Below are 11,704 nucleotides of genomic sequence, written 5' to 3' on the forward strand. Positions count from 1 at the left end.
GGAGTAGAGTCAGTTCTGTTCAGCAAACAGATTTGTGTTTGTGTGATAAAGGGCCAGACCTTCAAGTGTGAGTTGAGGCGTGGGGAGCAGGTGAGGAAACACCCAGGGACCGGGAGGAAGGGGAGGGAAGCCCTGACTTCCTGGGAGTCAGGGCTCTGTGCTGCCTCTGCTCTCGACTTTGCTTCAAACAAAACTGCGAAGGGCTGCTCGTGGATGGCGGGCAGGGACCGCCAGGGGAGCGGGGAAAGGGTGAGCATCTCCCCCTCCTTGCCTCGCCTCTCCATCCCTCTCTGTCCCTTCTGGAGAACCTTCAAGGGCAGGCGGCCACTGCCACCCCATTTCCTATTTTCAGGGGACTTTTCACCTATCCTGTGTCGCCATGCCCCTTCTGCAGCATCCTGGAGGCTCATCACAAGGGAGAGGCTGATCGGTCTCATGGGCGCCTTCGTGTTCACCCTCGGAAACAAGGCTTTGAAATCGCTGGCCCTGAAGCTTCAGGCTTGGCCAAGCCCAACCCCCCAGCAAGCCCCCAGTTTACATGAGCCATCACCCCAAAGCTCCCAAGGGGTGGGGGCCGCGTGGAGAAGGAGCCCGTTGTCGGCAGGGGAGGGCCCCTGAGCCCAGCACAGGCTTTGCTGGGGCCGCGTCTCTTGCTCTTCAAGGCCCTTCGTGGACAGCGGCTGGCCGCGAGTGGTTGGGGTCGGAGTGGGAAGGGCTGAATGTGAGCCCGCAGGGCAGCAGAGAGAGCGAGTGAGCTGCAACCACTGCAGTCTGTTTGAAGGGATTAGTTTCTGGAAGAGTTCCGACAGAGCTGGAGCTCTAGCTTGGAGCATCTCATCTCCGCTGTGTTGGGAACTTGCTCGGCTGGGATCACCTTGACTCGGTTCGCCACAAAACACAGAAGTGCTTCATGCTATGGGCCCCAGCACAGGGTGAGGCTCTCCGCACCTTAGGGTGGTGTGGAGGTGGCTGAGAGAGGCTTTAAGAGTATTTTCCAGGAGTGGCTGGGAAGACTCTGGCTGGCCTTGCTCACCTAGGTGCCCCCCTAATCGGGGAGGGGCCGGGAGATATGGGTTCTCCTCACGTCCGCACACACAGCACAGTTGGCGAGCTCCCGTGTTCTCTGTGTGTGCGGAGGGAAGGAAGGAAGGCCCCCGACCCCCGGACCTCCTCCGGAATTGCCTGCAAACAGGATCGTGGAGTCATCCATCCTCACCCATCCTCTGGAGAGTCGTAGGCACAGTTGCGGCAACCATCACAGACTGCCGTATTCTGTGTATTCATTGACCCACAGATATTTGCTTAAAAGAAAGGAAGCAGACATGCCTTCTGGATATGATTAAACCCAGTAGATAAGAAGATTCTGCGGCTAGGCAGGAAAATGAGGAAATACATTGAAAACAAGAACACGCATCGCTTGAGTGAACGGACTGAAACTCAAAGAGACCATCTTCAGATCTCAGGTCACATGTCACCTCTTCCAGGAAGCCCTCCCTGATCTCCTCAGGGCCAACTGAGGTCTTGCTCCTGTGAGCTCCCCTCAAGCCCTGCACTGAAGGTGGCATCCCCCGGCCTGTGCCTCCTATATTGTCTCTGTCCGTGGGGAGACGCTAGCAGAAAAAGGGCCTCAAGGGCAGACCAAGCCTGCCCTACAGTGGGTGTGCAGTCAGTATCTGTTGTCGCAGAACACAGGCCCAGTACAAGCTGACTGCTCTGTGGGGGCGAGGGTGAGCAGAGGCCTTTGAGTCAGGAAACTGAGGGCTCTATGTTTCCCCCACAAGGAAGGTGGGTTCCCCCAAGCCCCCAGACTAATTCCAGGCTTCCTGTGCTCACTCGCCTTATCTCGATGGAGACGGTCATTTGTTTCACATCTTTCATAGGAGCTGAGGCCGCTGCAGCGGAGGAGAACTGGGCGGGGGTGGGGACGTGTGATTACAGTCCATTAAGGCTCAGCTGTGATTTCTAAAGCTCTTTTCATTTGTGACAGGAGCCAAACCCCTACCCCAATTTCCTCCCCCCGGAGGAAGCAGCATGCTACTCTTAGGAAAATGATTTTTTTTTTTTAATTATGTTATTTTAAGGAGAAGCATACCTGAAAATGTGTATTGAGCAAAACAGAACAGTCCGGCTGGCACACGAAAAAAGAGGGCTTTCGAGAAAGACAAGCGAGACTCCACATGGGAGCCTGATGTTTCCACCGTTTCCAGGCTGGTTTCCCAGCTGCGCTGGTTCTTTCTCGGCCATTTCAAGAGCAGCACAGCTCCTGAGCCCTGGCTTACCTGTCCCCTCCCCCACCTCTAATGATCGCGATGTCGGTGCCCAGGGGACACAGCTTGTCCTGTTGGTCCCCCTTGGGCTGGCGCCGTGCTCAGAGCCTCTCAGTGGCTGGTGCCCCAAGAACCAGTCACACTGCCTCCTCCGTGCTGGTCCCTCCGACATCCGGGGGTGGCTCTACTTTGTCATCAGACCACGAGGGAGAAGCGGGCCTTCTGTCGCCCTGTTTCCCACTTCACTTGTACCTGGGTGGTCCAGCCTTGCTTCTGTCTCACTAATTCCCTGAGGGTGCTCACTGTCAAGAAGAATATCGTCTGTGTGTTTGCAGGAGAACAAACTTTTTTTTTTAAGGTACCAGCACTCTTACTTAATAAACGGACTTTGTCTGTCCAAGCCTTCCTCTCCCCCATAATGTGGCCAACATTCTGATGACTACCAGGCATGCGTGTGTGCCAAGTCTCTTTAGTCATGTCTGACTCTTCTCGACCTCATGGACTGTAGCCCACCAGGCTCCTCTGTCCATGAGATTCTCCAGGCAAGAATACTGGAGTGGGTTGCCCTGCCCTCCTCCAGGGGACCTTCCGACTCGGCGATTGAACCCACATCTCTTATGTGTCCTGCATTGGCAGGCGGGTTCTTTACCACTAGTGCCACCTGGGAAGCCCGACCACCAAACGATGTCAGTCGCTGTTTGGCAGCAACTTCGTAGGAGAAGGTGCCAGGGGTGCAGAAGAGCCTCAGGCAAGTTGATTATCTTTCTCATCTGTGAGGTGAGGGCAGCCCTGCCCGTAGGAAGGTGCTGGGAGCATGAGAGTCTGGACGTGTCTCCTCTCCACGGGGCCTGTGAACGAGCCGCCAGGTCTTCATGGGGCAGATGTCTGATGGGCAAACTTAAGACGGCCTCTAAGAGAACCTCCACGTCTCCACCAAGAACTGTGCATGTCCACCGCCTGGAGGAAAGGCATCAGCGTCTGCCCCCCGTCACCCCTCCTTGGTGACCCCTGCACTGGGGGCTCCACCCTCACCAGCCTGTCTACACACACACACACAGCCTGACCGCAGCCTTCACGTCGCCCCGGACACACACTGAGCCACCCTGCGCAGGATAGTGGAGTTGGCCGTGGCTCTCCGTCACCTTTGGGAAGGTCTTCCCTGAGCAGTCACTCCCAGGTCATGCATCCTGTCGCCCTGTTTGAGTCTCTGAGTCGCAGCCGTCAGTGTCACTGCATTGCGCGCTCCCCGCCCTCTGGACTCCTTGCTGGCCGCTGCCTCTCTGACATCCAGGGTCATCCCCAGTGGGTGGCAGGCACCATCCTTTCTTTGCCAGCAGATTCAACAAATAGAAGCTGCTTCTTTTACTGTTCAGATTGGAGTGTTTGCATGAACTAAGATGTATATGTGCTAATTACAGATAGGGTCAGAATGGATGGGGGGACTTGACAGCCTTCCCAGACCATGCTGGCCTCTTAGTAGGCACTCGGGGAACATGTCCTGTGTGCGCAGAGGAGGAATGAACCTGAACTGTCTTCCCAGGAATGGCTGCGGCCCCCTGGGGAGACACAGCCCCGGTGCAGTGGGGGAACCAGGGTGAAAATCAGACATGCTCCTGCCGAGTTCCTCCTTCACCTCTTGTTAGAGAACTTAGCATCATTTGATTCGTTTGCTTCATGAGGATTATGTGTTATTTTAGTCGCTCGTGTCCAACTCTGTGACTCTGCACTGTAGTCCACCAGGCACTTCTGTCCGTGGAATTTCCCAGTCAAGAATCTGAAGTAGGTTGCCATTTCCTTCTCCAGGAGATCTTCCCAACCCAGGGATTGAACCCAGGTCTCCCACATTGCAGGCAGATTCTTAGCCACCGGGGAGCCCTCATGAGGATTATAAAATCTGCCTAAAGTCCTGCAGTCACATTAAGTCAGGTGACAGAGTGTCTGTTAGTAGGAGGTGCTCAGTAACTGGTAGCCTTCACCCCAGGGTGTTTTAGGGAAAACCCAGCTCCAGAGGAGAGATGCTCAGGTGTTCACCTGTCCTAAAAAACTGCAGATGACAGGCAGGTGTCTGCCCTGCCTTGGACACAGCACCCCCGTGCCACTCTGGGTTCTCCACTCCTGCTGTGGAGTACCCCGCCCTCCTGGCGGTGCCGGCCGTGTACCTGTGCGCCCTGTCTGTGGCGCCCACCCCCGCATCTCCCGGGCTGCCCACGGCACTCAGGTTCTGTTGGTGGTGCCCATTAGGGAGCTGCCAGCAGGGTCCTTCCATCTCTCACCCAAGCCCCTCACTCGCAAGCCAGCTGGGGGAAGCAGAGAGAAAAGCGCAGCCCAGCGTTCTCACCGGACAGTGCTGCCCTTGAACGTGTCTTCCCTTGTCATGGTGTGGGCACTTGGGGCGGGGGGGAGGTGGGGGCGGAGAGAGCGGGCAGGAGCCACAGGTGCTCAGCCCCGTGGGAACCCAGGTGCCCAGGTGCCCAGCCTCCCTCCCCCGCCGTGAGGACGTGGGATGCGGTAGAGGATTCAGCGCCCCAGCCCATTTCCTCCTCCATATCCAGCTCGGCCTCTGAGCAGAGGACCCGGGGGAGGCTGGGAGTGTGGTGGGAGGGGGTGCAGCGCTCAGGTCGGGCCGCCGCCATCTGGGGGCGGGCGGAGGAGATGCCTGTGTAAACCTCTGACGACAGCCTGTCTTGGTTCCCCGCCTCCCCCTCCATGCAGGGGCCTGTCTTCTGGGAGGAATCCTCTACTCCTGGCAGTTCCCTCACTTCAACGCGCTGAGCTGGGGCCTCCGTGAGGACTACTCCCGGGGCGGCTACTGCATGATGTCCGTCACCCACCCGGCCCTGTGCCGGCGCGTCGCCCTGCGCCACTGCCTGGCATTGCTCGCCATGTGCGTCGCCGCACCCGCCCTGGACGTCACCACCTGGACCTTCCCGGTCATCGCCCTGCCCATCAACCTGTACATCTCCTACCTCGGCTTCCGGTTCTACCGGGACGCGGACCGGAAGAGCTCCCGGAAGCTGTTCTTCTGCAGCCTCTGGCACCTGCCTCTGCTCCTGCTGCTGATGCTTACCTGCAAGCGGCGAGCGGGGGAGGAGGGCACGGGGGCTCCGCAGAGCTGACGGCCGCCCGCTCTGGGAAAAGCAGAAGACGTCCAGGGAGACGTGCAGGGTTTTCGGTTTTTTTTTTTTTTTTCACTCTGCTGTTAGGCAAGAAATATTTTGGTTATTCCAAAGCACCAGGAGCAAACTTGCTGCGTTTGAAACGAGGCTGTAAAATAATTTGGTGCTCAGTGACCACTGGACTTTTTCATGGTGATATCCAAAATGTTCCCCAAATGAGAATCGGAGTGGCTCTGTGGATTGACACAAGGAGAGGGTGGGTTTTTTGTTTGTTTGCTTGTTTTCCTTTGAGGGTTGTTACAGAGGCCCTCCTCCGACCCCACCACTTGGTTCGTCTTCTCCCTCAGGTCGAAGTGCAGGTTCACCTTGCTTCTCGGCCCTCCCCACCTGCCGGCCAGGGAGGCCAGACAAGGTGCTCACTCGCACGCTGGCATCTGTGGTTCTGTGGCCTGTGGTCCCTCAAAGGCTGCGTCAGAGTAAATGCAGCTGCCGGCCGCAGCCCTCCTTCTGTGAATGAGCCGGGCCCAGCTCCTGCCCCATGTTCTCAGCCTCATACCCCCTCAAATGCTAATAGAACACCAAGTACTGGCTGCCGCCCACCTCAGGGAGGATTCAAACGGTTACCTGGGAATCTCAGACCGGCCCTTGTCCCCATCCTGTTAGGGAGCAGCATTTCAGAAACCCCAGGGAACCGAGGGCATCTTTAAAGTCCACTGTCCCACACAGGTGGTGTCAGAGCGGTTCTTTCTAGAAGGGGCACGTTAGACTTAAAGCCAGAAGCCCCTCCGGCTCTGACCCACCTCTCCCTTTTCAACCACTGCTGCATTCGTCAGCTGGGCTCAGGGTCCAGTGAGAAGGGAAGTCAGAAGGGGCTGAGCTGGGCCAGCCAGCCCTCACAGCTCACATCCTTGTTCCTTTGGTGAAAAACATTTCCACCCTGCTATCTTCAGGACTTAGAAAGTAGCCTCCACACAGCCAGCGGCTTGGAGAGCCAGAAGCAAAAGCCAGACTCCTAGTGGGGATGCTTCTGGTCCCCCCCTCCAAGGGGGGGTGGTGCATGGGTCCCCGCAGGCAGGGGTGGCCTCCGACACCAGCGGTTCCCCCAGCCCCCCAAGTCCGCCTCATCATCCAGTTACCGGATGTCCCATTTGCCTGAAGGCCTTGAGGTTTAACAGGATGTTTTAGTTACTCTGTCTCCGGGGCACTGCTGCCCTGGGAGGAATTTATTTGGGAGTTTCAGCCACATTCAACATGTCCCTTCTCTGAAAATGCCCAAAGCGATTGCAGGTAGCATCTGATTTTTGACTGCACTTACTTGGCCGTGTTCAGGTCGCGCTGCGGGAACTGACAAAGTCGCGTCTGGCGGGCGGTCCCCAGCCCAAAGATCTGTAAGGCGCGTGGGTTCTCTGCTGCAATAAACCTGCACCTCGAGCCACAGTGTGTGTGGCATCATTCCACTCGTCTGCGGCTCCTGGCAGAACGGGTGACACTTGCCTGACTGTCACGAGCGGCCATGGGACTGGCAGGCGCTGGGGTGGAAACGAGCAGCCGGCGCGCCTGAAGGAATCCCCCCACCCCCCACCCTCTGCTCAGTCACCCAGTCTCCCTTCCATCGCCCTGGAAGTGGGCCTGGGGGCCTCCCCACCTCCTTACCTGTTGTTCTCCTGCTCGGAATATACAGTGCCTGCTGCACGGTCTGCATAAGGAACAGCGCCCCTGCTCCTCAGCGCTCAAACCTCGATAACCCCTCACTGCCCCGCCCTCGTTGCTCTCACACCTCCCAGGGGCCACCCTCTGAGGACCACCTTCCCAAACCCTGTCCCCTGGCCCTCACGGGAATGTGGTATTCACGCTCCCAAGAGCCCAGACCGCTGCTTGCTCATCCAGGCCTCTGGACATCCTGCGGCTTCACCTGTAGAGCCGGGGGCTCTGGCCCTGACCGTTGACCGCCAGCACTTGCCAGGCGGATGAAGCCCGGGCGCCCAAGCATCCTTCCGGCAGGTCACTGGGTAAGCCTGCAGTCCATGCTGGGGTGGCACGAGCGCATACAGAGGGCCTCCTAAGACTGAAGGCTAAAGACAGGAAGGTCTGAGTTTGCTCACCCCAGCGTTTCCCTGCCTACGTCGGGAGCCCAGCCTGGGATGCCCGGTCTGGACGTGAGCGTCACTCAGCCGTGAGGCCATCAGGCCCCGGGCTGCAAGGCTAGAGGGGCCATGCAGGCAGGAGCAGGAGCCTGAGCTTCAACAGGATTGCACTTGAACTTGGGTTATTTCATAATACAGCAAACCAATGACAAGGAAAAGGGTCGTTCCAATTCCCTATTTAGCTTTTTAAAAAACACGACTCAACACAATATTCCTTCTGACTGGGAAAATTGTACCAGCTTCCTTTTAGTAAAAACACTGCATCCATTATGGATGAAACCTAATTTCACCCAGGGTCCCTCTCCGTGGGCCCACAGTGAGGGGGACGCTGTTGCCCGGTCCCACAGTTGGTTTGTCTTCAAACAGAAAAATGGGGTACATCTTGCCCAATACAAATATCTTCACTGCACTTTAAATACGTTTTGAGTGCCCCAGGCCCTGATGCTGAAGGAGAAATACAAGGCTGTTGGAGACTGCTTTGCTCTGAGGATGTATGGAGTTGAATATCCCTCTGACAGTTTATTTTTCTGTCAATCCATCCTCATGTGCTGTTTGTTTTGCTAAGAAAGTAGCTTGGGACTCAGGGCTTCCCAGGTAGCACAGTGGTAAGAAATCTGCCTGTAATGCAGGAGACATAAGAGATACAGGTTCCATCTCTGGGTTGGGAAAATCTCCTGGAGGTAGGAAATGTCAGCCCACTCAATATTGTTGCCTGGGAAATGCCATGGACAGAGGAGCTGGCGGGCTGCAGTCCGTGGGGCTGCACAGAGTCAGGCATAACTGAGCACGCACGCACACACAGCACTCCTGTTCCCCATGCAGTGCCAGGACCTGAGCAGAGCTTGTTCTGCTTGCTGACTCCAGTGTGATGGGACACTCACACTTCTGAATTTAGGTAGAGCTGGAGACTCTGTCCTCTGACAGCCACCCACCCCTCTGGACACACTCTAAATAGTAGGACCCTTGTAACTGACCACAGGAGGAACTCAGGGGAGAAAATGTTTGGGGAAATGCCCACTTGACCTTTCTAACAACATGCTCAGAGCCCAAGAGAACGCACTTAAGAAGTAGGTCAGAGTGCTGCTGCCTTAGCGTTTTCCCTGCCATGATCGGCCAGCTGGCGATCCCCGCCAATGCACTTCATCTGTCTAGGGCACACTTTCTCCATCCGTCTTATAGGATCGATGGTGACAACCAACAGGCAGCTAAATACAAAGCAAGTGGAAGACAAACAGGGTCCAGCGATTGCCTTCAGCTTTGCCACGCATGCTTTAGGTCTTCTCCCATCAGCTGTCAAACATTTTAAATAAGTTTATAAACTGCCAAGAGGAAAAGTTAAGTGGGAGCAGTGTACTTTTGCTTCTTTTTTTTTTGGCCTCGCTCCTTGCAGGATCTTAGTTACCCAACCAGGGATCTAACGCACACCCCTTTGCAGTGGAAGTGCAGTCCTAACCATTGGACCATGAGGGAAGGCCCTACTTGCTTCTTTTTTATTGAAAACCCACGCATAATTGACCTCATGCTGGAGAGATTACAATTTCCAAGCAAATGTGAGAGGTAAAGAGGTGTTCTGGATCAAAGAACCTCCGACACTCACTTCCTAATTCAGGTTCTGTCACTCTGTTGCTGGTCCCCCCTGTGCACGTCACAGGATGTCTAGGAGGCCAGCGTCTGGCCACAGGTTGAGCCCCCTGTAAACATTCTTCGTGTCTGACCTCCCCTCACTTCCTCCACTGCCACCCTCATGGCCTCGTAATTTCTCTCTCCCTTGTCCCCACCACTGAGTTGTCCATGTAGCAGCCATTGTTATCCTGCCAAGGTTCCAGGCTGATCACAACACGCCCCTGTTCTCCATCCCCTGAGGGCTTCTCTTCACTCCATGAATAAAATGCAGAATCTCTACAAGACCTGTGAGGCCCTCCATGATCTAGCTCTGCTCCCCGCTCTGATCTTAGAACCACCTCCCCTCTGCCAATCCCCCCCACCCCCACACCATCCTGCCCATTGCGCCACAATTCTCAACTGCCGGAAGCCTCTCATTCCCTCTTCCTGGGCTCCTCTACCACCCCTCACCCTGGATCACCCTCTGGCCTCACTGAAATGGCTGTAAGACACTCTGTGTCCATCTCTGTATTTATCTCCTGACTAATTCATTATCTGTCTCTGTAGAGCATAAGCCCTGTGGAGGCAGGGCCGTCATCTCCTCAGCACCTTCTCCAGTATCTCAAGTGATTCTCGGCCCAGACTACGTGCTCAAGAAGTACTTTTTTTTTCCCCTTGTTATAAGCACACTGTTTTCTCTTAAATGTTTTATTTTGTATTGGGGTATAGCTGATTAACAATGTTGTGATAGTTTCAGGTGGATATCAAAAGGACTCAGGCATACACATACATGTATCCATTCTCCCCCAAACTCCCTTCCCATCCAGGCTGCTACATTAAGCAGAGTTCCCTGTGCTATATAGTAGGTCCCTGTTGGTTCTTTATTTTAAATACAGCAGAGTGCACATGTCCATCCCAAACCCCCTAACTATCCTTTCCCCCCATCCTTCCCCCCACTGGCAACCATAAGCTCATTCTCTAAGTCTGTGAGTCTCTTTCTGTTTTGTAAGTTCATTTGTATAATTTCTTTTTCGATTCCACATATAAAGGATGTCATAATGATATTTCTCCTTCTCTGTCCAATTTATTTCCCTCAGTATGATAATCTCTAGGTTCATCCATGTTGCTGCAAATGGCATTATTTCATTCTCTTTAATGTCTATGAACACATCTTCTTTATTCAAGGAAGTGCTTTTTGAGTTAATAACCACTTCTTGGCTACAAGAGGCCCCTGTAGTCAGTCTGTTAGCCCAGGATCAAGACAGAACCGACTTGGAAAGCCGTTTGTAACAGGTAAGAGCAGATAGCTTGTAAACTGCCCTCACCCCACTGCTGGGGCAGTCCCTGTTCCCACCCCCACCCCGCACGGGACAGTCTGGGACTGCACTAACCAGAGGCCCTCCCCCCGCTTCCAGGCCACCACCCACAGCTTCTCTCGTTTCTGGGGTCTGCCTTCTCTAACTGCAGACCACCCCCCACCCACCGCCATTCCTGCGGCGTCTCCTGGAGCGCCTGTCGGTGTGCAGCCGGCGCGTGTCACTCACCCCTCCGTTCACAGTCCCCCCGCCTCCCCTCCCCACGACCATCAGATCCCAAGCTCAGTGAGGAAAACACGCCAGCTTCTCATTGCTGGGTCCACCAGCACCTGGAATGGAAGGGACTCAGTAGTGACCGCATGGTGGCGCCTCTTCGGTGAGCAAAGGAGCCAATGGGTGGCTTTAGGGAAGGGGCCGGAGCTGGAGGAATACTTGTCTCTGTTCCACTGGGACCAACACGAGGTGGGGGCGTGGGGTACAGGCCCTGTGGGACTAAGTCCAGGGCAGATACAGCTCTCACTGTTTCGGGAAGAAAATGGCCAGAGTCCAGCCAAGATGAGTTACTATCATTCCTTCCTTAAGTTACTCAGCCTTTGTTTTCCAAAGTGCAGTATATGCTCACTCTTTCCTATATCTTCAGGGCTGTCTTGGCCCAACGCCCAACAACTTAGCAGCAAGGTGTTCTTAGTCAAGTTGGCTTCTTGGCCACAATTTCTCTCTCTCGTTCTCTCTCGCTTTGCTTTTTCCAAACACGTTCACAGAGAATCTGTGCATATACTGCACAGGGCCTGTACCCCATGCCCCCACCTCGTGTTGGTCCCAGTGGAGCAGAGACAAGTATTCCTCCAGCTCCGGCCCCTTCCCTAAAGCCACCCATTGGAAAGCAGCATCCTCGAGGGAAGAAGCCTGCCCCTCTCGTCCACTGAGCAAGTGACCATCCAGGTGCCATGAGCTGGGCCTGGTGTGGGACAAAGGGGCAAACCCAGACTCAGCCCCAACCCCAGGAGCTTACCGTCTGGAGAGTTCTGGGGCAAGGGGGGTTGGGGTTTGCGGCAGAAGCGGGAAGTAGACCCCAAGTGCAAGACAGCAGGTCAGCCAGACTGGGGAGTGAAGATGGTGCTTCCGGGTCTCGGTAGAAGCCTGTCCTCAGCAGATGGCCGGCTCTACCCACAGCTCCTCTCTCTAAAGTGAAGTCCAGAACAGAGCCGCCAAGGCTGTTCAGGGTGGGGGTGGGGAAAGCAGGGGTTGAGACAGGAAAC

The 11,704-nt window shown here is 55.4% G+C and overlaps 1 protein-coding gene across 1 annotated transcript in view; it reads left to right on the forward strand.

Moving 5' to 3' along the window:
• The window catches only part of LOC113877069 (protoheme IX farnesyltransferase, mitochondrial), a 108,951-nt gene extending 102,134 nt beyond the window's left edge, over positions 1-6,817 (forward strand). The window contains exon 7 of the mRNA XM_027516804.1: positions 4,980-6,817. Within this exon, the coding sequence (XP_027372605.1) occupies positions 4,980-5,383 (404 nt within the window). The 3' untranslated portion in view covers positions 5,384-6,817. The remainder of the gene's footprint in view (positions 1-4,979) is intronic.
• Positions 6,818-11,704: the final 4,887 nt, after the last annotated feature.

Source organism: Bos indicus x Bos taurus, chromosome 19 (assembly GCF_003369695.1).
Source record: "Bos indicus x Bos taurus breed Angus x Brahman F1 hybrid chromosome 19, Bos_hybrid_MaternalHap_v2.0, whole genome shotgun sequence".
Lineage (NCBI taxonomy): Eukaryota > Metazoa > Chordata > Mammalia > Artiodactyla > Bovidae > Bos > Bos indicus x Bos taurus.